General features: G+C 42.8%; 1 protein-coding gene across 2 annotated transcripts in view; it reads right to left on the bottom strand.

Moving 5' to 3' along the window:
* Positions 1–2,328: 2,328 nt before the first annotated feature.
* YIPF7 (Yip1 domain family member 7) overlaps positions 2,329–27,293 on the bottom strand; it is a 262,496-nt gene continuing 237,531 nt past the window's right edge. For both annotated transcript variants that reach the window (XM_069201757.1, XM_069201755.1), the window contains one exon: positions 2,329–2,601. In XM_069201757.1, the coding sequence (XP_069057858.1) occupies positions 2,439–2,601 (163 nt within the window). In that variant the 3' untranslated portion in view covers positions 2,329–2,438. The remainder of the gene's footprint in view (positions 2,602–27,293) is intronic.

Raw genomic sequence — 27,293 nt, 5'->3', positions numbered from 1 at the left:
TCTTAAGTTGGAATATAGTGGATGTACATTTTGAGATGGTTATCGACATAAAACAGATCTTTTGAAAACTACAGAAGATGATAATTTGAGGGGTGACTTGCATCCTCCACCACATTTAAACAGGAAGGGTGGCTAGCCACAATAACTCACATTGTGGAGTCAACTTCTTTTCCACTGAAATCACTTCTGAGGAAGTTTGCAGATTTCAGCCAAAGTTAATTCTAGGCTGTTGATAGTGAGCAAGTTACTGTGGAGCAGATGTATAAAGAAGTCATTTAACGCAAAGCAGCAAGCAGCTGCCATGCTGGAATTTCACTCCTTCCAGTACACATTGCCATTGGCTCTTCTCTCTGGAACCCAATGCAGTGGCTGTGTGTTTCATCACCCAATTCAGGCTCAGCTCGTCCACAGCAATTGTCAGCATGAGTCCAAGGAGTGCTCAGAAGAGAACTCTGTAACAGTCGACATAAAAGAAGGACTCTACTGACAGAAGTCTTGCATGCCAACACGTTAAATAGTGTCCATCTTAGAACGGAATTCTGTTTTAAGGCTGCAAAGGCATTTTTAGGAAAAGGAGGTCCCGGGGGGGATCGCCGAAGGAAGAGGTATCCCCCCCGGGAGGTTTGGGGAAGTGGATTAGCCCACGGGCGCCGTTGGGTGCATTTTTGGGCTATGGGGCGGCAGGTATTTAAACCTGCCATTTTGGGGGTCGCCACCATTTTGTTGGTGGCAACACGTGTAGGTAGCAGGGGAATTTGATTCCCCCTCCCTCCCACCCTGTTTTTTTGTTGTTAGTTTTTTTTTTTTTTTAATGGGGTTATTTTCCTGTTCAGTTGACATGTCATTGGGTGAGGCTCGTTTTTTTGGCGGAAATGGGTGCACGATGGGGCATATTATGTTGTAAGTGTCGCTGAGGAGCAGGTGCAGCGGGGGATTGGGCCGACTCAGGAATATGACAACAGGGAAGGGCAGCAGGGCCGACAACATACTCGCAGGTAAAAAGGGAGTGGAAAACAACAGGGCAAATAAGGACAGATAGTTCGACTTTAGGACTAGTAACGTGGACGTTTCGATGATGACAAGGGGATTTACAGTCGAAGGTTTAGAGGACATGCGGTTCAAATGAGGGGAGGGGGTGGGATGGGTAGGGGGGGAGGGAGTGGGATGGGTAGGTGGGGAGAGGTTGTAGGAAATTTTATGTCTAGTGAGGTTTTTAGTTTTGTGAGGCAGAAGGCCTAGGGTATAAGAATGTGAGTGCACCTGTTTCCAATAAAGCGGCCTTTTACACACACAACAAGCCGGTGTGGTATCCTTCTTCCCCAAACAACAGTTTCCTAGCACACATGTCAAACACTTTAAACACGCCATGTTGTCAGAAAAAAAGAGACTCATATTTTAATAAAGAATACCTAGAACGTATCATATATCCGTATAGTAAAATACTATTTCCCAAATGTTAAATAAAACAAATGCAATGAGTTGATGTGATTAAGCCTTACTAAAGACACTTTGCAGTTGCTTTTCTTAACAAGTGTGTTCTCAAAGGCAGCTCATAGAAAGCTTTAACAACGGCACATCCTCATACATGGAAAGATGAGTGAGAGAAGAAGAGTGGAATCAGAGTCCCTCCTCATGACAGAGCACGTCTTTGTCCCATTGGAATACAAAATAGAAGATATACCACAAATGTTGCATTGCTCTGTCTCTGTGAGCAGGGGTTGAGGCATCCTGCTGACTTCAGCAACAACTAGATTCTGCCAGGAGTCTTCACCTGTGCAGATGTACTCTTTTGCCTATAAATGGTTGTGGACCCTGACAAGTAATCGAGAAAATACTGCCACTCTTGATGACTGACACATCAGCAAGAAAATGCCAGTTCTGTGGGAAGAGCAAAATGTAACTGACATTTCTAACATACCAATTACTGATGGAACGACCAAAAGAGCCTTTCTATGTGTGCTGCTTGTGGGCTAATCCACAATGTAAATGAGATTTAAGCAAACCAATAGTGGAAGGGGGCTGAATCCAACTTCCTTTACACTATTTATTATTTATTTTTATTCATACCACAAGTCTGGGGCCTCTGGCCCAAACCTAAATCCTATGGCCCTCGAAGGCAGCAAAACCCTAGGCGATGCCCCCTTGAGATCTTTGTATTCTGCTCCTACCAGCCAAGTTTTTACAAATGGCTATTGAATGAAATATATGATTCATAAAATGTATTAATTAAGATCATCACTTCTTGTCTTGTTTGGGAATCCAGATCCATGTCTGTAAGGTTATCAAGAAATCAACACTTTATGTATTGAATAATTATACAGCTGTTAGTTACATGTAAAATGTCAAGGCGCCTTTAATTTTGGATGAAGTTGTGTTCAACAAAATCGCAATTGAAGACTGCAAATTGTCAACAGAGTCAATAAGATCCAAAATACAGTTCAAAAAACTGTCAAGAGAGCAAAGAGTCCATAGAGCAAAGCACAGGGATATGCAATAAGGAGCTGCTGCCCTTCCATGGCTAATGTAGAGATAAATATTTTGGAAGCAGACAGACTGCACCATCCGATGATCACAATGGCCAGCAGAGTTCCCAGCATTCCTCTAAAAAAACACAAAAGGAAAGAAGATTAAAAATAAGTCACAGTTCGAGTTAGGTGTGTGGAAATATTAGCTGGTAATAGTTTATAGAGTGGTTGTCAAGTGAGGAGTGACAGATGAAGCCTGATTTAAAGTTTAGGAAATCCCTAGATTTCAGGATAGGTACCTCATTTAGAGTTTGGCAGGATGCGAGTACTTCTGTAAACTCATCGTTCTCCCGACTTACCAGACTCACAGTTCCAACCCATAATTTATTGGCAGGATAACCAGAGAGTTTCTGATGAGGGAGCCTCAGCTGTCTCTGCCATCGGACACCTGGCAGTCTGATACTTTGAGAGATTTCTTCAGTTAAAAAAAAAAAAACACCGGGCATGCAAAGAAGCATAATGCCAGCTCGTCACTCAGAACTGTCTACAATGCAACTGCCACATTGAAGGATGCAGTGAAGATAAAAGAGATCTCAGTGAGGTAGCTGGACATTTCTAAATGTGGATGATGATTCTTCACTTGGCGGAATGCACTGCTGAATGTTTAAATGAGTCCCTCGGTGGTAAATCTGGAGACAGTTCACCAAAGGAATTTCTACGACTGCTCTTTTCCTATGGAGAAGGACATTCCACTGGTGGATGCCCTCCAGATTTATCAGCTTCTCCAGCAGTTGAAGGATTTTCATTATCATCCAAGTGTAAATCGGGACTTTGGTTAGATATTCCAAAACCATTTTAAAAACACAATGGTCTTTAAATAGAAAAGGCAAGGAGTCAGTGATTAAGCAAACTAGATGTCCATTGCAATTTGAAATTCACAGTTTTTCATTTCCAATTGTATTTAAGATTTAGCACGTTTTTACCCCATAAAAAAGTATGACAGGCATTTAGAAAATAGACCACTAATCATTATAACAGAGTAGCAGTGCGAGAGTTTGGTGATTAATATGTTTTGGACAGATCAGTTTTTCAAGCCCTTACATTTAAGCAATAGAACAGCAAACTAACAACAAATTTGAACCTTTTTTTAAAAACGACACGTTGCAAAGGATGATAAGTGCAGAAATGTTGGCAGTGTTTGCATTTAAACTAAATCAATCGCACAAAATGCAGGTAATGTCGGGGAAATCAGCTCAGGCACCATAACAGTCATAAGCAAAAAATATTAAATTCATAGCTTTGGACATCAAATAATGATTTAAATATGCAGAAACATTACAATCAGTTTTTATATGGTATGTATTGAATTATATGGTATCTGACCATGGCATAACTACCCTTCCACCATATAGTCTTTCTCTGTTGCTGCAATTGTCCTGCAATCCTAACATTCCTTTAAGCTGTATTTGGTGTAAAAGCAATAAAACTAATAAACATAGCGTGCATATTCTTAATTGATCTAATCTTCTTTATTCAAGGGCTTAGTTGAGAACAGCCACATCATCTACAGGTGAATTTACCTTTGCAATGAATCTATTTTTCTTGCTTAAGGTGATGTTGGCCAGAACGATTTCCAACCCATACTAATAATACTTTTAGGATCTGAGTCAGCAATAATTTGATATTTTTTGTTTTTCAATATAAGGAAATTACATGTGTTCACCTTTTGAACCTCTGTTGTACTGCCATCAAACTAAACTTGACCACACCAAAGTTGAAAGTTCTTGCAACTGAAATCTTACCTCTGACTGGAGAAGTGGATCTATCTTGAAAAGGGACAAGATTCAAGAGGGAATATATCAATTGACATGTTGCTTCTAAAAGTAATAATGCATGGACTACCAAAGTCTTTGATCACTGAGGATATATCTTAATTGAAAACTAATCAAAATCACAGTTAAAACAAAGGATACATAAGTATTTGCGAGTGAAAGCTACCCTCTTGAAACCATGCTGCATTTCGCTGATTCCTATCCACAACTGATAGCGTGGATAAAAAGCCACCACATCACCACACAGGACGTTATAATTAGACCAGTGTACAGACACAAGTAAATCTAGTACCGGTACAGGCAGGAAGGGTGTCTGATCACTTTGCTGATGATTGATCAGAACGTCACATACTTTATTCCCCACCCCCAAGGTTTTTTAAAAACTGAATAATAAAACTCTAATATGTGGCGAATTATAGATCATTGTAGACCTTTACCAAAATTACCGTTTTTTCTTTTTAGAACTGTTTTTATTGGGTTTTAAAAATAAACACAGGGTTACAGCAGTGCAGGCCCCCATCCATGGAGTATTGACAAGGCACTTAATCATCATATAGTCTGTATAAAGAACATTACCAGGGGTGTATAGTCGCAGCTGTGCATTTTCAGGTGAGGTAGACTTGTCTCTAAGCACCAGTAGGATGCTTACTCATGTTCATCATGCATAGCTAGGGTTGCCTTCCTCTTAGAGGTAACTTACCTTGAACTGGGAGAGAACGCGGGGAAGCCCTGTATGATTTATTATTAATTGGATTAGGTAGTATTTAGTTTTGATGTGAGATTAAAAATACTTTCGTTTCCCAAAAATAAGCTCTGAGGTTGACACTAAATCAATGTGTCTGGTGTTTCACTGTTGAATTCTGAACCTTTTCCCCCACACCAAATTCCTGACAGATTTGTAACTGCTCACTCTTTCAACCCTGAGAATGAGGTGTGAGAGGGGTAGTTCTTGCCCCAGTTTGGAGAGCATTAGTTGGACAGACCCAAGGGCACCAGTGACAAACAACTTCAACCACCATAGTTCACAGTTGGTCCTGTAGCCTGTCTGCCCTGTGCCCTCCATCTCCTGAATGGGGACTGACAGGCGGGTCTTCATCTTCTTGTAAGTGGAGTTGAACTCTCCTAGGTAAATATGATGACCAAGAGAAGATGAGTTTATCAGTGAAACAATCAAGGAAACCATTATTAAAACCATTTTTTTTCTGCCAAGTGGATGGGTTAAGATTTTCTGTCTCAGAGACGTCGGTGTTGTGTTTGTATTATGCACTGTGAGGCACTGAAAAAGAAGTAGTTCATTGAGTTAACCTGTTTTAAAGTCTAGGAGATCGGTTTTGATGTGATGTGTAGAAGATCACTTACTAGGCTGGCAGGAGGGGATTTCTCTAAGATTGCTTGGGCAGATTGAGCTGCAATTGTGTTTAGAAAGTTTAGGTATGAATAATGTGCTAATAGTATGTTTTGTGAGATCTGTGATCAAGGAATATTTAGATGCATGGAGTATATTAGAGTAAATGCTCTGTAACATTGGATTGGTGTGCATGATGGGTTCTGATGAAGCAGAAATGAAGGTTTTACATTTATTAACGCATAAACGTAGTGCTGCAATAATCATGTGTGACTTTAACCGAACTAATAAAGATTGTACGGGGACAAAATGTGCCCTCAGAGTAGTTTGCCAACATTTATAAGCGTGCTTTACATAACGTGATGTATTAGAATTGCACTAATCCGACATAATCGTAAACGTGTGCTATGATTTGCTTGTTTGAAATGTTTTAGCTTAGCATTACTTTAGTGCAGGCTTCGGCCTAATTGCCTTGTCTCACGGTTTAGATGTTCGTATTTTTCCAATGTGCTATTAAACGTGTATTTCTGCTTGAAGCTGTACTTTTCCACTGAGAACGTTCACATGCTTATCTTAAGGTTTCGTGCCAGCCCGGCATTTTTCTCTTTACTCCAAGGTCAATCTGCAGGTGCGGACAATGGAAGCTCTGAAAGTGAGTTAATTGGTATAAAATGTTGCAACTTGCGTACCCGTCTCCAAGGATAATGTATGCTTAAGTAAAAGCTTGAGAACTGTTGTTTTTGATTGGACAATTTGAAGCTAACCTATGAACCCTCCAATGGAAGACCCTACTGGATTTGAACTGTTGTCTATTTAAACCAGGTGTACGAGAAGAAATTAGCCATTACCAGCCATTACCAGCCATTACCCGACATTGCACCCATTGCGCCATTTTGCAGCTATTATGGCCCACCTTGCTGCGACGCCATTTTGAGAGACTTTGATGCTTTCTCTAATCGAGAGAAAGAGACTTAAATGATTCTTACCCTAGAGACTTTAACTATGATTTGTCCCTTTGCATGAAGTAGTAGTTTATCTTGCCGCCGTGAGGCAACTGCCCCGTCCACCCCTGCCCCTTTGCCCCGTCCCATGCTGATCGAGAAACGGTACCTGTGAGACGAAGACTTCCTTGAATGCTGATTGAAATTGGTAAATATGAAAGGAAATTGTACAATTGCATTGTGTTTCTTTTAGGTAACCAACTGCTGATTTTTTTGATAAGAGCCCTAGTTAGGAGTTTTCTAAATTAATGTTGCTAAATTGTTTTTGCATGAAGTCCCACATGCCGATGCTAATTTGAGGTTAGATGAGGATTCCTTTTGTCGCACGATGCAATTTGAGACCTTGTTATGCTGACTAAATGTATGCAATTAGTTCATTACAGATTATATTAGTGATTTGCATTGCTATTATCGAATGCCTTGTTATTCAAATGCTGCATAGATTGCACCTGTTTCGCCGCTATGGACAGCTATTAATGTTCATTTATGTTTATCATTTGGTGTTGAGACATATATATATTGTGCTAGCTTGGTTAATATAGGGAAATAAATTCACTAACTTTGAATAAACTGGTGTGGTTATTCCTGACTGAAAGGTCAGGGTTCGCCGAAAAATGTATTCTGGATTAATTGTTAAGTGTTATGTTGATCAGGGCATTGCTTATGTTCGTTATTGATTATTGATTTGATTAAATTGACTAACTAAGGGTGGAGAGGGTCCCACTTAGCCAAAAGATTAATCGGCCCAAAGAGCGTCCAAAGTATAGGTAAATTACTAGTACGGAACGCTCTATCAGTAGATGGTAGCAGAGGACGGTTACGCCTTTTGGGACCCCGTACTCTTAAAGTACATGGTGTTGAATTAACGGTTATGCCCTTTGAGACCCCACTCGAGAAGTTGACGTAGATTTTTCTTGGGTAAAACAGGTTGACAGAATGATGATGGGCTAAGTCCACCGCGACTTTCCCGGGATCTCGGAGCTTGCGAATGAAGAGAATGGAGGTGTGGAATCGGCGTTGGTGGTACTAGTGACGGTATGAGAGAAGTTAGGGTTTTGCGCTTGCACAGCTTATTGCCGCAGATTGTGTGAAAAGGTTGCGAGGATTTTCTTTTTAGAGAATAGCGGAGGTGCGACTCCGAGTGTAGAAGTAGGGAAGTCGTCGAACTTCATAGAAATAGCGGAGGTGCGACTCCGAGTGTGAGAGTAGGGAAGTCGTCGAACTTCATGTGCATGTGGCGCTTCGTGCATAAAAAGGTCCACGTGGTTGTTGTTGTTGAGACGGGCCCTGCGAGGTCAAGAGACTCCGGAGTATGTTGTTTTATGTTGTGGTCTGGTCGGTTTAGTAGGTTGATCGGGCGTGGTCAACGAGTCGGTACGTGTGTTAAGGGAGTGAAAGAAACTTCGACTTCGGGCTTTGACAAAATTCTAAGTGCACTAGAATAGATCATTGACAAGTTGAGAGCAGAGTCTGCGGGTCAGATTTGCTTGCGAACGTGGGGACCGAGAAAGATGGAATAACTGCCGAGGCTAGTGAAAAATCCCTAAGGTCCTGAAGCGATTGTGTTACCCCTCCTGTAGTAAACCGACAGATCTGTTTTATAATTTTTGGTAGCTCGCGATACATGCAAGAAGTTGTTACGAGAGGAGCTGAGTGAAGGAGGACTAGCCGCGAGGCTTTGTCAGCCGCAGTGTGTGTGAGTGTGACGTCACTAGGAGCCGCGCTGGGATAGGTTGGTTGCAGAGAAGGGTCGCGCACGGATTGGATGCAGTCCGTGGGGCTCGATTGGAAGGGGAAAGGCAAGTGAAGAGTATTCCGGGAATTAAAGTCACCTATTGATTACAAACTTTGTGAAATAAAAGACGAGAAAATGAAATTTTTTAAAGCATTTAGGAGTGCGATGAAGGGGGAGTCTTACATTAAAGCGAGCGTAGGAGAGGAGACGCCGCCCGAAGGTACACCAGCTTACATTGTAATGGAGGAAAAGGGGGTAGCTCCGTGTCTTTGGCTAAAGCAATGGCACAAGCTGACAGAGAAACATGGGAGCATAGCGTTCCCGATCCATGGGACATTCAATATAAGGATCCTAGAGAATTTGAGATTCGCGATGTACGACATGAAGGTACCTCCAAGGCCAGCACAGTTTGAGGCTCTAGCAATCTGGGAACTAATGGCTAGACAGCAGCAGCAAAATAAGTTCGAGACTAGGATAAGGAAGGTAGAAAAGACACTAGCGGACGCTAGGTGGGATAATGCACAGAAGGTGTGGAGGTCAGATGTATTGCAGGGGATAAAATTGTTTCCCGCAATTACTAAGGAAGAAGAGGAGACAGGTAAGAAAGCTACCTGTAAGACAAACAGGAGGTGTTCCAAGGATAGAGAGGACGAGGAAAAGTTGAGAAGAGAAGAGGAGCTAGAGGATGAGGAGTTAATCATGCAATTGCTGAACGACCGTCCACCACCTTATGCAGAGAGTGGACAAGGTCCAAGTACCAGTTCTGCCCCTCCGGCACCGGTACAGAACAGTGAAACTCAGAGTTCAGGAGCATCATCGGGATCTAAGGACCCGAGTTTACTGTTCACCCCGCAGATACCGCAGGTTAGGAGAATATATCCAGATGTGCCCATGTTGAAACCGGCAGAAAATTATCAGCCGCAGGCTCCAAGGTACTACAGCAGTGACAATAGTACGGGAATGATTCTAGATCCAACCGCAATGGGAGGACAGAATGGTCACAACCCAACAATGGCACAAGCTGAATCAACCCAGTTTTTGATGCCTCAAAAGCAGATGCAGGGGGGGACAGCACATGCTCAGATGACAGGGAGTCAGATGGGCATGCCGGCAATGATGACCCATAGTGTGGGAATGAACATGTCTCAGAACATGGGAAATGGACAAAACCCAGACGCGATATCGCTACCCATTACTGTAGGTCCACCGGTACCTTTGTACAGTCAGCCTAACTTAGGAATGAGCGGTCAGGGATCAATGCTGCAGAGTGGGACAGAAAGGAGGTGCATAGAAAACACTCCAGGGATAACTCTGATAGCGGCTCAGCCAACCGGATCTGGGTCCTTGATGGAGTTTAGTCCCGTATGTGCTCAGTCAACACTGGTGAGGTCGAGCCCCCCACTGATAATACCTCTAACATCGAACACTGAAAAGTTGCTGCAACCATCAATGGCAGTCGATGTGAATGCTACACTGATGGGGCTGAATGCGCAACAGCTGTCACAGTGGTTCAACAGTCTGAATTCCACACAAAGTTCAGCCAGTGGGAAGGGAGAAGATTATGGAAGCGCAAGAATTGGTGGAAGGGACTATGGGTGTGAATAGGTTAGAGTCCTACTCGGAAGAAGAGCTGAGGTATCTATGTCCCAGGATTACGAGAGAAGTGAACAAGGTACATAAAAGCTTGCAGGAAATAGCTGACAAAAACGGGGTTGACATAGACAAGACAAAACACTTGAGCAGGAGCTACAGGTTGGATTTTGGGACCACAGACTTTGAACACATGAGGTCAGCAGGCATGAAGGCGCACCTTAGAGAATTGCTGCAGAGTGCACAAGTGTGGAGGTGCTTAGACAAATGGGAAAGTAGATGGGTAAAGAGAAAGGAAAAGAGGAAAGACAGTGTCCCAGAGCTAAACGAGAAAAGACCACAGAGTAGTGATGCAGTAACCATGTTACCAATGAGGGAGACAGCAGGGGGAAAATTAATACATGTACCATGGCACAGAAGCGACATTCAGTCTTTTACGGATGATTTTCCTAAACTGAGAGAGAAACCGATTGAATGGTATCAACAGACTGACAGGTTTGTGAAGCTTGCAAAATGTCTCTGGGAAGACCTGAACACTCTCTTTGAGATTGTGGTTCCGGCAGATTTGTGGGAGGATTGCAAAAGAGCTGTGGGTTGGCCGACAAGTGAACCGGAGAGAGACAGGGATACGGGTGCACCATCACCTATGGTGGTGAGCCTGTACTATAAGGTGATTGAGCATTTGAAGACGAAGGTTGCCGCGAAAAATGTGGATTGGCAGAAGATCGATCGAACTGCCCAAGAGGCTAAAGAGTCGATTCATAGTTACTATGAGAGGTTGTTGAAGGCGTTCAAGAACTACAGTGGCACGGAAACAATAGAGGCGAAGGACATGCTTCATTTTGTGTTTAGATTTGTGGAAGGGCTGAGACCAGAGATAAGTCAGATGATAAAGTCGCATTTGATTTGTTGGCAGTCGAAACCTATTGATGAAGTATTGAATTATGCGAAATACTGTAGCGACGAAATTGAAGTGAAACAGAAAAGGTTGAAAGAGAAAGTGATGATGATGCAGCTTAAGGCAGCTCAGACAGGTTTGCAAGGTCTGCAAGGGTTGCAAGGGTTCCAACAACAGGTACCGCAACCGCAGCCGCAGTTGCAGGGGAATATGGCGTTTCAGCCACAGGCGAGAGGCAGAGGCAGAGGAGGTTTTGTGAATAATGGTCCGGATTTGAACACTGTTGTGAATGGTGTGCAGGCAATGAAGAAGGTGATGCCGTGTCACGTGTGCGGAATCGTCGGTCATTGGAAACGCGAGTGCCCGATGGTGGTGCAGGAAGGTGTAGGTGTCAGTCAGCAAAACAATGATGTCAATGCATCTCAGACAGTGAGGGGACCGAAAATGAGAGGTCCAAACCCACATTTTCAGACCATAAATCAGCTACAGGGATTACAGCCCATGCAGCCGCAGCAGATGCAGATGCCCCGTATGCAGATGACGCAAATGCAGCCAATGCAACAGCAGTTTCCCATGGTACCTAATCAGCAAATGCAAGTACCTTTGGCACCAATGAGTCAGCAGCAAGTGATGGTTCCTCCACAGGTCTCGGGTCAGGTAATGAATACAAATGGCACCGTACAACAGTTCCCATTACACAGCGAGAATGGAATAAACAATGTATGGGAGAGTGATAGTTCAGGAGAGGAAGGAGATTGTGTGCTTGCAGCATCCTTGGAAGTTGATCAAAAGGTTCCGTACGTGGAGGGAAGAGTAATGGGTCATCGTGTCTCATTCTTGGTTGACACAGGAGCCACACGTTCAACTGTTAAGAGCATTGAAGTACCAAATTTGCCACTCTCAGGGAGAACAGTTCAAGTGGTGGGAGTAGCAAACAGGCACCTGACAAACCCAATTACAGATCCGGTACCAGTCAGCATTGGTAACTATCAAGGGTTATACCAATTTGTGGTATGTGACTCAAGCCCGATAGCACTGCTAGGGAGAGACCTATTGTGCAAATTGGGTTGTTCGATTATGTGTTCGAACGAGGGAATAAAAATACAGACGAGCAGTGATGGGGAGGAAGAGGACAGTGCAGAGGGGGATGAGATGGAAACTGTCGATGAAGATTATCCTCTGATTTGTCTGTTCCCGATGATAACTGAAGAAGATATTCCAGCTGAATTACGGGAAACAGTCGGAAAGGAAGTGTGGGATATGACAGGGAAAGAGGTGGGATTGATGAAAGGAGTGGAACCAGTGAAAGTGACTGTAAAGCCCAATGCAACCTTTCCCCAGACCCCACAATACCACATGGCACAAGACACCCTCATGAAAGTTGCCCAACTCGTTGACGAATTTGTGAAACAGGGAGTACTGAAAGAAGTGTTAAGCAGTCCATGTAATTCACCAATCATGGGACTAATAAAGCCGAGTGGAAAGGTCCGACTCGTGCAGGACTTGAGGAAAATAAATGACATCATAGTCAAATGCTGCCCTGTAGTACCGAATCCAGCTGTGATAATGTTCCAGGTCCCTTGCGATGCCGAGTGGTTCTCAGTCATCGACTTGTCACAAGCGTTCTTCTCGGTGCCTCTTCATGAGGACAGCCAATTTCTCTTTTGTTTCAAATTCTTAGACAGAGTGTACAGTTGGTGTTGAATTCCTCAAGGGTTTTCTGAGTCACCGTCGATATTCAATCAGATTCTAAAGAAAGACTTGGAAGCATTAGAATTGCAGTTCGAGTCAACCCTAGTACAGTACATCGATGACTTACTGATTGCATCAAAGACAGAAAGTGGCTGCACAGCCGATACCATTGCTCTGTTGAACCATTTGGGAAGGAATGGACACAAGGTGTCTCCTTCCAAATTACAGTTCTGTCAGAAGAAAGTGAAATACTTGGGTCACCAGATAGAGAAAGGGTCACGGAGAATAATGAAGGAAAGAATAACGAGTGTACTTCAGATGAGTCCACCTAAGACAAGGAGGGAGGTGAGAAAGTTTTTGGGAATGGTGGGTTACTGTCGTCAGTGGATTCCCAACTTCTCAACTCTAGCAAAGCCTTTACTGAAGCTGACCCAGAAGGATGCCTTGGATCAAATTGAGTTGAAAGGAGATGAGATGGATGCTTTTATCGAATTGAAAGAATGCATGTGCAGGGCTCCAGCTTTAGGTATGCCTGATTACACAAAGCCTTTCACATTGTTTTGTCATGAACGTGATGCATGTTCTTTGTCTGTCTTGACTCAAGCCCATGGTGGCATAAACAGACCAGTAGCGTATTTTTCAGCTACCTTGGATCCGGTCGCAGCAGCACTTCCAGGGTGTTTGCGCGCCGTAGCAGCAGTTGGTATCAGCCTCACTCAGAGTGAAGGAATAGTGATGGGACACCCAGTAACAGTCATGGTCCCTCACTCAGTTGAGATACTTTTGACCCGCTCCCGAACGCAACACATCACTGGAGCAAGACTCACAAGGTATGAAACGATAATTCTGGGCTCACCGAATGTGCAGCTGAAAAGGTGCACTACGCTGAATCCAGCAACCTTGCTTCCCGGTGAAAATGCTGAAATTGAGGACGCTGAAGACATCGAGCATGACTGCCTTCAGGTGACTGAATTTTGCACCAAACCTCGACCTGACATTAAGGATACTAAGCTTGATGAAAATGACCAAATTGTTTTCGTTGATGGTTCATGTCTAAGAGATGGGATGGGAATTCTGAAAGCAGGATATGCTGTATGTACTGTAACAGGTGTCTTGGAAGCGGCCTGGCTTCAAGGAGTCTATTCTGCACAAGTAGCAGAACTTGTAGCCCTTACAAGAGCATGTCAACTGTCTGCATTGATGAAAGTCACCATTTACACCGATAGTCAGTACGGGTTTGGGATTGTGCACGACTTTGGACAACTATGGTCACAGAGAGGATTCCTGACTTCTTCAGGATCCCCAGTGAAAAACGGGGAGAGAATAAGGGAATTGTTACACGCCATTCAAATGCCAGCCGAAGTTGCAGTGGTAAAGTGTAGTGCTCATACAAAAGGGCAGGACTATGTTTCTCTGGGAAATGCATATGCGGATCAAGTTGCAAGATTTTGTGCCTTGAACTGTATATTACTCAGAGATGAATGGAATTCAATAAGTGAACCAGAACTAGAACCAGCTGAAGCATTTGCCTTGAAGGTCGTAGATACAATAGATGAACTAAAAGCATTACAGAATAACGTCAGGGAGGATGAAAGAGATTCCTGGATTAAATCACAATGTATAAAGAGACCAGATGAGTTATGGGTTTCAAATGAGGGAAAATTTGTTTTGCCAAATAGTCTCTTATCACAGCTTGCGCGGTTCTATCATGGGCAGGCTCACCTAGGGAGAGATGCCATGATAAGATTGTTCAAAACTGATTGGTTTAACCCCAGATTCCGTCAAGCTGCAGAAGCAGTTTGCCATCGATGTGTCACTTGCCAGCAGATGAACCCAGGAAAGGGAACAGTTGTGAACGCGAGCCACATTGGCAGAGCCAGTGGCCCATTTAGTAGAATGCAGATGGACTTCATTGAGATGCCTGTGCATGGAGGTCTAAAGTATGTGTTGGTGATTGTGTGCATTTTTAGTCACTGGATTGAGGCATACCCCACACGTAGAAATGACAGCCTTACAGTTGCAAAGCTATTGTTGAGAGAGTTGATACCACGTTTCGGATTCCCGATCTCTTTAGAATCAGATAGGGGAAGTCACTTCAATAACGAGGTGATAAAGTTACTTTGCGAAGCGCTGAACACTGAGCAAAAACTGCATTGTAGCTATCGCCCTGAAGCATCAGGACTGGTGGAGCAGATGAATGGTACACTGAAATCAAGAATGGCGAAAATATGTGCATCGACAAATTTGAAATGGCCTGACGCATTGCCCTTGGTGCTAATGTCAATGAGAAACACCCCTGATAGAAAGACTGGATTGTCTCCGCACGAAATTCTCATGGGCAGGGCTATGAGACTTCCTGCAGTTCCCGCAAACGCGCTTTTGAATATTACAGATGATATGGTGTTAGACTACTGCAAGGGTCTAGCTGACGTGGTTCGCTCTTTCTCTCACCAGGTGGAAGCAACCACCTTGCCACCGATCCAACGTCCAGGACACGCACTGAAAGCAGGGGACTGGGTCGTGGTAAAAAGCACGTGAGGAAGTCGTGTCTGGAACCCCGTTGGAAAGGCCCTTTCCAAGTGATCCTGACGACCACTACCGCTGTGAAGTGTGCGGGAGTTCCCAACTGGATTCACGCCAGTCACACAAAGAAAGTGTTGTGTCCCACAGATGAGGAAGTTGAAGCGCTGAAACTGCCAGTGCCTGATAAAACAGTGCTGAGCGCTGAGACAGAGCAAAATCAAACTGAAAGCGGACAGGCAGAAACGGAAGAGAGAGAGATATTCTCTGAGGACGAAGAGACCGACTCGCTTGGGGGAGACCAAGGAGAAAGTTCAGACAGCAACGAAGCAGCTGAAGGTGACAAAGAACCTGAAGCAGCTGAGGGTAGCAAAGAGCCTGAAGCAGCTGAAGGTGACAAAGAACCTGAAGCAGCCGAAAGTGATAAAGAGCCTGACGAAAGTAATGGTGACGAAGGGCTCGAAAAAGGCGAAAAAGCAGGAGAGCCTGATCAGAGGAGGGCTTTCCCAGAAGCAGACGATACAGAAAAGGAAAAGGAGAACGTGATTGATTCCCCAGAAGGAGGGGACAAGGCAGAACAGAACGAAACAGTTCAAGCTTCCACAGAAAAGATCGCAGGTCCATCGAATGGACACGGTGCAAAGAGGAGACTAAGTATATCACCAATAAAACAGAGGACTAAAGAAAGTTTGAACGACGGAGAAAGGCCAAAAGTGAAAGAGAAAAGAAAGGAAGTGACTGTCGTGGTACCATCCTCAAGTGAAGGAAAAGACTTGGCCAAAGAGGAAAGTACCAGTGAGGCAGAATCGAAAAGAGAGGCAAAATTGAAAAGAAAAAGGATACCAAACAGGAGATATTCCGGTCCAGAATGGGCATATGTAGTCAATGACGATTGGACTGACGAATTTGTATCTCTTAGCCTCGAGAACGAAGAAGAAGAGATACCAATAGAAAAGAAAAGTTTTATGGACTCTGTCGATTGAAAGGGTGATAAATGATATTGCTTGCTACAATCTAACGTGATACGAAACAACCAGCTGAGACATTGCTAAACCGGATGAGACATTTGCTAACTTGATAAGACTTTGAAAACCTGATTGACTCTTAAACCCGATTTGAGACAACTTTGAAAAAAAAAAAAAAAAAAAAAAAAAAAGGGAGACTGAGTTCTGAGTTATTGCCGAACTGAGTTATTGCCGAATTGAGACAAATGCTGCTAACCGATAAGTGACTGGCCTCTTGAAGAAAACTGTGTGAACATTGCGTTCGTTCAGCTTTGTAACTGAATTGCTAAATAGTTTCTTTTACAGGTGCTTCCAGCTCTCTGATTCTATACAGATCATGACGCAAAATAGTAGAAAGAAATATTGTAAATATGTGTGTATAGGCTTGGTAATTGCATGTGTACTAATAATAATGGCAATAGTGCTTGGAATGCATGGAAAAGGTGAGAATGAGAAAATTGATGCTTCTACTCTTGCTCCTGTTACTGTCACTGAACTAACCGCATTGAAAAGACTAGAATTAGATGAGAGACACTTGCATGATAAGAAAGAACTTTCGTATAATGTTTTCTATCGCTTGCTAACAGAATATGTTGAGACTATGGATGCGAAAGATTGTTATGTGTGTACACAGATACCGACATCAGTAAAGGAAGGGGTGACTTATCACCACATGCCTCTTACATACGGGATTACATGTAGTATAGTAATGTCTAGATTTTATGGTCAAACTAACATACAGTATTTTTACTCGAATTATGATGTTACCTTTGCATATGTTCCTATAATAGCGCAGCTAAGCCAGATTGCTAAAGATTGGGATGCTAAAATAATGAGGGAATTTTTCGAGCCAATGCAACCTTTTGAAACGGCTCACGCTCATAGGGAAAACCTTACCTGCTCGCTCTCTGCAGTAGAAATAAGCTTTTTAGATCGCACAGATGATAGAAGGGCACAAATGAATGCGAAATTAGAAAAAGAGCTACATAAGAGGACTTCAGTAGATAATTATGATTTTGCCGCAATAAAGACACAAGGGAGAATTGCTTTAGATGCTTGGCATGTAGGGAAATTTTGTATATATCGAGGTGAATCTTATTATGATAACATTTTCGTAGGAGCGAGTGAGTGTAAACATACGTTTATCTTTAAGGCCAAATGGACATTCATGATGAACGGACTTGACCCTGTCATTCCAGGTGTATATTACATTTGTGGGTATAATGCCTATTATCGTCTTCCAAAGGGATGGTGGGGGAGATGTTATTTGGGTATAGTGTTCCCAAAGGTTTATCAACTGGATGACCTATCGATGATTCCAAAGACATCTGGATCCCATCGTATCCAGAAAAGAGAGACTGCAGCTGCTGTGGTAGGAGATATATTTGGAGCCATGATTCCTTTGTTGGGAGTTGTGCTGAATTCCATCAAAATAAGAAAGTTGTCTACTATAGTGGATAACATGTTGACAAAGTTTTCAGGTGCTATAATCCTGATAGATGCTGAACTTGCAGCGGAAAGAGCTATGACTCTTCAAAATAGGCTTGCTTTAGACATTCTTTTAGCAAAGGATGGCGGCGTTTGCAAAATGCTTGGTGCACGACACTGTTGCACGTATATTCCAGATAACAGTGTGAAAATTAAAACTATGCTTGCTAATCTAACAAAAGAGAGTGCAGACTTGAAGGAATTGAAAGAACCAGGAGTGTGGGAGAAGGTGGGAAAAGGACTTGCTTCAGTGGGAAATTGGATTGGGGGAATTTGGAATGGGATATTACTAAAAATAATACAGGGAATACTAATAGTACTAATTTGCATATTTGGAATTTGGGGAATAAAAAGGGGAATAACAATGATTATGGAAAGAATTAGAAGAAGGAAGGAAGAGAAAATGATGAAAAGAATGGCAGAAGAATACAAAGCGAAAACTAGGGGAATTAAAAGGAAAAGAGAACTGACAGAATTTTAATGGAATAAAATTTGTGGGCATGATTTAGTGTGATGACAAGTAGTCATCAGAGGAGGGATTGAGGAAGCAGAAATGAAGGTTTTACATTTATTAACGCATAAACGTAGTGCTGCAATAATCATGTGTGACTTTAACCGAACTAATAAAGATTGTACGGGGACAAAATGTGCCCTCAGAGTAGTTTGCCAACATTTATAAGCATGCTTTACATAACGTGATGTATTAGAATTGCACTAATCCGACATAATCATAAACGTGTGCTATGATTTGCTTGTTTGAAATGTTTTAGCTTAGCATTACTTTAGTGCAGGCTTCGGCCTAATTGCCTTGTCTCACGGTTTAGATGTTCGTATTTTTCCAATGTGCTATTAAACGTGTATTTCTGCTTGAAGCTGTACTTTTCCACTGAGAACGTTCACATGCTTATCTTAGGGTTTCGTGCCAGCCCGGCATTTTTCTCTTTACTCCAAGGTCAATCTGCAGGTGCGGACAATGGAAGCTCTGAAAGTGAGTTAATTGGTATAAAATGTTGCAACTTGCGTACCCGTCTCCAAGGATAATGTATGCTTAAGTAAAAGCTTGAGAACTGTTGTTTTTGATTGGACAATTTGAAGCTAACCTATGAACCCTCCAATGGAAGACCCTACTGGATTTGAACTGTTGTCTATTTAAACCAGGTGTACGAGAAGAAATTAGCCATTACCAGCCATTACCAGCCATTACCCGACATTGCACCCATTGCGCCATTTTGCAGCTATTATGGCCCACCTTGCTGCGACGCCATTTTGAGAGACTTTGATGCTTTCTCTAATCGAGAGAAAGAGACTTAAATGATTCTTACCCTAGAGACTTTAACTATGATTTGTCCCTTTGCATGAAGTAGTAGTTTATCTTGCCGCCGTGAGGCAACTGCCCCGTCCACCCCTGCCCCTTTGCCCCGTCCCATGCTGATCGAGAAACGGTACCTGTGAGACGAAGGCTTCCTTGAATGCTGATTGAAATTGGTAAATATGAAAGGAAATTGTACAATTGCATTGTGTTTCTTTTAGGTAACCAACTGCTGATTTTTTTGATAAGAGCCCTAGTTAGGAGTTTTCTAAATTAATGTTGCTAAATTGTTTTTGCATGAAGTCCCACATGCCGATGCTAATTTGAGGTTAGATGAGGATTCCTTTTGTCGCACGATGCAATTTGAGACCTTGTTATGCTGACTAAATGTATGCAATTAGTTCATTACAGATTATAATATTAGTGATTTGCATTGCTATTATCGAATGCCTTGTTATTCAAATGCTGCATAGATTGCACCTGTTTCGCCGCTATGGACAGCTATTAATGTTCATTTATGTTTATCATTTGGTGTTGAGACATATATATATTGTGCTAGCTTTGTTAATATAGGGAAATAAATTCACTAACTTTGAATAAACTGGTGTGGTTATTCCTGACTGAAAGGTCAGGGTTCGCCGAAAAATGTATTCTGGATTAATTGTTAAGTGTTATGTTGATCAGGGCATTGCTTATGTTCGTTATTGATTATTGATTTGATTAAATTGACTAACTAAGGGTGGAGAGGGTCCCACTTAGCCAAAAGATTCATCGGCCCAAAGAGCGTCCAAAGTATAGGTAAATTACTAGTACGGAACGCTCTATCAGTTCTCAGGAGTATGTGGAGTGTGAAGTAAGTGACCTCCATAGAGCGTTTCCGTAGAGGGAACAATAGAGATGCAGGCTAGAGATGGTGAGTGTGTTTTTCAGACTTTGAATAATCCTATACAGATGATCCTGCTTCAGCTTGATATATTTGATATCAATCAGTACATTTTATGAAATGGATAGAAGATTTGTGTTCTGATAAGTTATAAGTGGCAGTATTGAAGTACAAAATGATTAACTGCATGTTCTAAATGAATCATGCCTGAGGATGGTCGGCTCTTTCTATGAACAATCAGTCTGTGGGCTTTTATTTTGGAGTAGATGGTTTTGACAGGGAGGGTGATTGACAGAGGGAAGGTGTACTAAGGTGGGGTAGTGGCTATCCGGAGGGCTCTTGGTTACAGGCCTTGACAGTAGTTTGGTCTGTGTTAATGTAGGACTACCTGTTTTTCAGGATGCATCCTCAATACTTTGCTGTCTGTTTAATTCTTGAAGAGGTGCGGGTAGTAATTAAGAGATGTCAACAGGCTTAGCCTGGGGTGTCATATAAATGGCAGGCATTATTCCAGTGTAATTATTCCCAGTCACTGGCGAAGCTTCTACGATTGTTAAGGTATCAACAATGAGGCTACATTATGGATGTTTATATCTGAGGGCTGGTTTATGATCTTCCCATTTTCATACTGAGTGATTTGGTGTGTAGCTCACATTGCTGGTTTGGAAACCTGACAAAGCAACATTTATTGCCACAGAGTTATAGATTTTGTGAAAGTAAGAACACAAAGCATAGCGTATTAATCAGGAATTACATTTCCTTAGTAACAAAATAAATAAATTAAAAAGATCAGTAAATGGGACCCATTTTCAGGCTATGGTATTTGTCACTCACTAAAGCTTCAGCATTAGCAGTGACAGCAGAGTTTTTGTTATATCTGTGGTTAGATGTGGATCAGCAAAAGAGAATAGAACATCTGAGGTGTTGTGACATGCATCCTGAAGTTTAATCTCATGAGAAACTCTCTTTGTGTTTTTTTGTTTGGTAGTCAGCATAGGATCGAACAAAAACATAAAGACAATTGATGTAGTGAAGCAGATTCAGTGTTAGAGAGGAGTATTAAATAGATGTGAGGTATCACTCAGTACAGAGAGAAAATGTGGTAGTAAGAGGTCGCAGAGGACCTGTGAATCAGTGCGAATTCCCAGTGTTTAACAGCATCATTGAGGTGGTGAAACATCACCTTGAGTGTGAAACATGTTTACCACCGCACAACTGGCCATCACTACCATCCCCAGCCTGCGGCACGTGTCTCCCCCAGTACTGAAGCTGCTTTGGAATTGTGCTCGTGCTCCGCCTCTTGGCTCTGGCAGACACATGCTCCAGGCAAGGCGGCAGCAGATGGACCCCGCCAAGTCAGCAAGTTAGTAACCCAAGATCCGTGGAGTGATCAGTAGAGAGGGCCCAAGCGACTGGTGACCAAGTGACCAGCTGATAGCAGAGGGCACCGACAGCAGGCGGGCAGTAGCAGACAACAGCCATGCAGTATGACCGCACTTATGTATTATATATATATATATATATATATATATATATATATATAAATATATATATATATATATATATATACATACACACTTAGGCTTACATTTTTTAAAACAATACACAATAACCAATGTTTTTAAAATATTTGTTTCATTGCAATATGATAATTGAGCATACTCCAATTTATTGTGTTTTGTTCGCTCTACCATGGCTTCATATTCTGATTCTCTAGTTTTTACTTTTGAACAATCAACAAGGTTTCATACAATCTGATAACTTGATTTCTCAGTTATTGCTTTCAAACAGTAAACATTGTTTCCTGGGAAATGACAAAGTAAAGGTGAGAGGGGATTTTTATATTTTGCAAATATACAACAATATTTAAACTGACTATTTAAACTGCATCAATGTGTTATTAGATAGAGAGGATCTTCATTCCAGGGATTGCAGCCTGAGGGCCATGGAAAGGAGAGCTTAGCTGTAAACACCTTTCTTTGCTGAATATTACAGAGGAAGCATATCAAGTCTTCTGACAGGCTTATCTTCATGTCTGAAGACAATGCACACATTGTGGTGCAGAGACAGAAGAAACAGCTGTCTCCCTACTAAACACTGCTTCTGTTGTCTTAATCAATGTCTGCATATTTAATCAAAGCTATCTAAAAAACTCATTGTATGATCGCGTTTGGTTCTAAAATCATTATATTTAGCAGAGAAAAGAGAGGGGTTGAGGAGCTCAATGCAGAGAAATTCTACAATGTTCCTAGTGTTTTGCCTATTGACAAACATCATTCTATAGTACATTCCTAGTGTCAATTCTTGAGCGTGCCTGTTCATGATGCAAGAGGATATGGGGTCCACTAATTATTCAGGTGAGTCTGACAGCAGTGATCATTATCTAATATGCACCTTACTCATGTAATGTAGTGAGTTGCAGGAGGTTGAAGTCCACCGGGTTCTCTGTCTCATGTTGGTATATTTACTTATTCTGTGGTGCCAGAGGGTCCTCTTTTGGGCCATGTTCTGGAAAATATTTTCCAAAGACTTACCACTATGCTAAATTAAGAAGCACAGACCCAGCTTCAGAGTGAGCTTGAAGGCACATGTGCACAAACAGTATTCTTCAACAGAATGCCTAGGAATATTTGCATAGAGATCCAAGACATAAGGAATGCTTTTTTATCAATCTTACAGCAGTATTTGTATTAGCCTGAGACTATCCTTGACTGCCTAGGCATGGACAGTTATAGTGAGTACAAGTAGAGAGTATGGCCTGTAACACCATTATTTAGTGCTCATGTGGAGATTGATGTCCTTGAAAAACCTAAGATTCCTAACCTAGGTAACAAAAAATATGTATATTGCCCTGCATTCATCATTCCAGATGTTATGGCCTGCATACTGATGCCTGAAACCTAGCCCAGAGTCTTGAAATTCATAAAAGACTCAGCCACTTGTCACCAATAGGAGCAGAAGACATAAAGGAGTCGTCACCCCTAATACATGAATACAAAACTGTCTTACACACGAGATGTGATTAAAGACAAAAAAACTAAAAGCAGTAGACCAACTCAGAATCTCAAGAAAGAAAGAAAGAAAGAAAGATACTACTCACCTATTGTAAAGAAAGAAGAAAAAATCCTCACAAAAATGACTGGACAACAAATTAAGCGCACAAAGTTGCAGCTGATGGAACAGAGGGGAATCATCTTTTGGCAACAGAACAAAATCTTATATAACATACTCCCTACTACTCTACATGAATTTATCTAGTGGCAGCCAAAGGAATGATACCGTATCCTTATCCAAGTAGACCACCATCCCCCTGAAAGAGATAAGTAATGTGCAGTGGTATGATAATAAACACAAAGCAGAAATTGCCTCAAGTGGTTGACAGAATCGTGCCAATAAGCTCAAACACAGAACAGCATTCTTAAACTCCCATCCAGACTTGACCAAAATGAATTGCCCCATTATGGCAAAATAAAGGCACTACCTGGATGTCAGATTACATCACTTAGCAGTGATCCTCTGCCATTAGAAAGACAGAGAAGTGGTGAAGAAACGGCAATGCTCAGTACTTGGCCCTGTCAACATGTCTACTGAGTATTTCATAAATCCTACAATACACAAGCACTGGCAATGCCAATATGTCTGGCTTTAATGTGCTGCACCTTGCACTTGCAAAAGCATGCTGCAGACTCTACATTCACTTTGTCACACCTCTTACCTGGCTCTTACACAGACCCACTGCTCACCCTTCAATCACACAGGCGTACTGCTCACTCTGCATTCCATGCTTCCATCTCTCATCCTGCCCTTGTACAGACACATTTGTCACTCTCTAATCACACAGGACACACCACTCACACTGCATTCACAAACAACGCTTACCCTGCACTGAGAGACTGCATGCCCTGTAATTATACCCCATGCAGGACACTCTCACACCACACACTCTGTACTCACTCATTGCTCACCTGGCACTCATTCACCAGCCACCGTCTACCCACCCACCTGTCACCCAGACACTGTTCACTTTACATCCAGACATCATTCATCACCTCTCACCATGCATTCACTCATCACTAAAATACTACTCTTTCTAACCACTTACCCACCTCACATCCTGCACACTCACACACCCTTCACCCTACACAATCACAAACTGCTTACCTTGCACACTCACAGCCCAAACTCTCTTTTCACACACCAATCACTCTGCACTTGTGCCACTCACTCTATACACTCACATCACTCAATGTGCACACACACACACACACACACACACTGCTTACATACTACTCAGGACACCACTTGACTGGCACTCAAAATGCTTACTCTGCACTTACACGATTCACAAATCTCTCACACTGCACTCACACACCACAAACACGATTTATGCTGGCCTCTCACCCGATGTTCACAACCACTTACTGTGCACACTCACTCTGCGCTGACATTACTTATCCAGAACTCACACATCTTACCTAGAACTCACATATCTCTCACCCTGCACTCACACTTTTCACCCTGCACTGACAATGCTTACATACCTATCATCCTACATTCATGTGCCATGAACACGCCACTCATGGTGACAGTTCACCCTATACTCACATGCCTCTGATCCTGCACTATCACAGACTGCTCACCTTGCACACTCTCCGTGGACCTTGCACACACACAGCTAACCCTACACATTGACACACTGCTCAAACCTTGCTCGAACACCACTCATATGGCAATAAGACACTTTACCCTTCACTCAGACACCTCTGGTCCAGCAAGCTCACTTTGCACTCAGACATCTCTCACAATGCACAGAAATACAGCTTTACCTGCACTCATACACTGCTCATGTTGTAGTTGTATGCTCACCCTGCACTCAGACATCACTTGCTTACCCCGCACAGACTATATTTACCCTGTACTCAGAAACTGCTTATGCTGCACTGAAAGATGATCACCCTACACTGAACCACTGTTCACACCACTCATACACCTCTCACCCATCTCTCAACCACCGCTGACATAGAATTCACCCACTGCTCACACTACAGTAACATACCATTAGGCCCCCTACTTGCTACTCCTGTGCTTTGCCAGCTCTCTAAGCCCTGCTTTTGTCTGCCCAGCAGGGCAAGCTGCTCCCACTTGTGTGCATGTGTGCACATGTTAAACATGGAGCAGTAGCAGTACCTCTGCCTCTATGCCTGGCACTTTGGTGAGTCTTGAGGACACACACTCAACACGGGGTTGCTTCTGCTAGGCTCTTGCATATGATGACTTCAAGGGGTGGGGCTGCCTGGGCACTTCCAGGCTGCTCAGAGGGCCTTACCTGCTTGTGTACCCACCAGGGGCAGAGGAGCACTGCTCCCCCTTATGCACATATTAACAAAAGGAAACAGCCGCACACTACCACTGCCCCATATCTCACACTTTGACAGAGGTTGAGAGACGTGCACTACACAACTCCTCATTTTGATTCTTTGTGATGATTGCAAAGAGTGCAGGCTGTATGGGAACCTCCAGGCTAGTCAGATGGCCTTAGCTTTTAGTCTGCCCACAGGGGAAAGTGGCATACTGTTCCCATTTGTATGCATGTTTGCTGCTTCTTGATCATCAGGTAGATGTCCAACCCTTAACTGATTCTGGAGGTGAGGCACCAGCCACCCAGGGACTTCCTGACTGCTCTGATGGCCTGTTGTAGTGGACCTGGGGACAGAGACATAGAGCTCCTGCTTGTGTGCATGAGCGTATAGAGACTATGATGATTGGCAGAACTACCTCAGCAATACCAGCTCTAGCCATGTCTTCTGCTTCTACCTCTTCTCGCTCTGAGAGGTGTGAGTTAACTAGCTGAGGCTGCAAACTCATGCATGGATTGAGGGTTGTAACTTTGCCCACTCAGCGGTGGAGTGGCCCTGTTATTAAGGCCAGAGACTCGAGCTTAGGGAGCATCAGTGAGAGGCATCTGTGCACTCCCTCTCCTCTATCTGTATTAACTGGTCTGGTGCAGAGGACGGTTCTGTGCCATACTCTGCACCAGTCCTCGTGTCCTGAGGACAGCTACAGGCCATCTGTCCACTCAGGCAGAAAATCCCTCTGATGCTTCCTTTTGTTTCTTTTAACCTCAGGAGCTGGGCAAGAGCTTTCCCAGCTCCCGAGGCCATTTTATTTTTTTCTCTGAGATTAAGATCAGCACGTGAAGCACAATGATGTCATTTCAGAGAAAGTGAAAGTGAAATAAATCTATTGGCTCAATTCACTTTAACTGCTTCGATGCTCTGGGCATATATCAGCCCCCTGAGCACCAAAGCACACCAGAATTTTTTTTTTCCAGCTCTGCATGTTCCTGAAAGCTGGGAAGATGGTGACTTTCACCTATCAAACCGTTTGTTGATGCAATGTTTATGCAAAAAAAAACAGAACACTTTTTAAATCTTTTCCCTAAAAACTTAAATTGTAGCTCCTGTTTTGTTTCTCGGTCCCCTGCCGAGGAAACCACAAACCCTGGATACCTTCAGAATCCTCAGGATGTTGGGGAAAAAAGGACACAAATTTGGCGTGGATAGCTTATGTGGACAAGAAGTTATGGAGGCCTAATTGTGGACTACCCCAATAGCCAAGAAAAGGCTGGGTGGAGCAATCAGCGAAAGGGTTAACCCCTGACGCCACACGCAGTGTCTGGATGTCTGTGTTGAAGGCTTTTCTAATATAATTCATAGTAGTACAAGATCCGCCCACTGTCAGCTGCACTACTTTATCGTGGCTGAACAGAAAAAGTGGGAGGATTTAACAGGAAAGAAATGTGCAGTCTGATGACCAGAAACTTTTGAGGCATGGGAAAAGTGGCCTAGGGCCCCAGCTTTTCAGGGGGCCTGATAGAGCTGGATCTGTTCTGCAGAGAGCTTTCCCCGATGACCTTGTATATTTCTTAAACAGATTGTTTTAAACACCGTTTTCCTTTAATTTATTTTTAATGTTGGTAATGTGAGAGACTATTACAGACATTTTGCAGAGAAATGCTGAGTTTATGATTCATGCAATAGCCATAAAAAAGTTTATTTTAATATCAAAGCAAGATAGCACATCAGAAATGGGAGGATGCTGCATGGATCATTTGCAGTAATATTAGTGAGCTGCTGCTGTGTTACAAATGAAGAAAGCACACATCTCTATCCCTGAATATTAGATGTAAACACACTTAGAATTTAGACAAGTGCATCTGTGCACTGTCAGTCACCTAACTAGAGAGGGTATGAAACAGCTGAAACTAGATCATAAATTCAAAGCTGTTCCCAACAGGGCCCCCCAAAATACGCTTGGCCCTCAGCCCGCCAAAATCCTTAATATGTCCCTGCTGATAACATGTTTTGTCTGGGGTGCCACACCCTTTGGACCCAATCACGATGCAACCATCACTTTTGTTGTTGTTGCAGCACACAACTTCTGCCCAACCAAATCTTGTACTCTTGGCTCCCAACATATAGATAGGCAGAGTCAAACCCCCTATCTATTGTTATACGCATTATTATCTGGC

Source organism: Pleurodeles waltl, chromosome 1_2 (assembly GCF_031143425.1).
Source record: "Pleurodeles waltl isolate 20211129_DDA chromosome 1_2, aPleWal1.hap1.20221129, whole genome shotgun sequence".
NCBI classification, from domain to species: domain Eukaryota; kingdom Metazoa; phylum Chordata; class Amphibia; order Caudata; family Salamandridae; genus Pleurodeles; species Pleurodeles waltl.
This window is presented reverse-complemented; position numbering and strand designations above follow the sequence as displayed.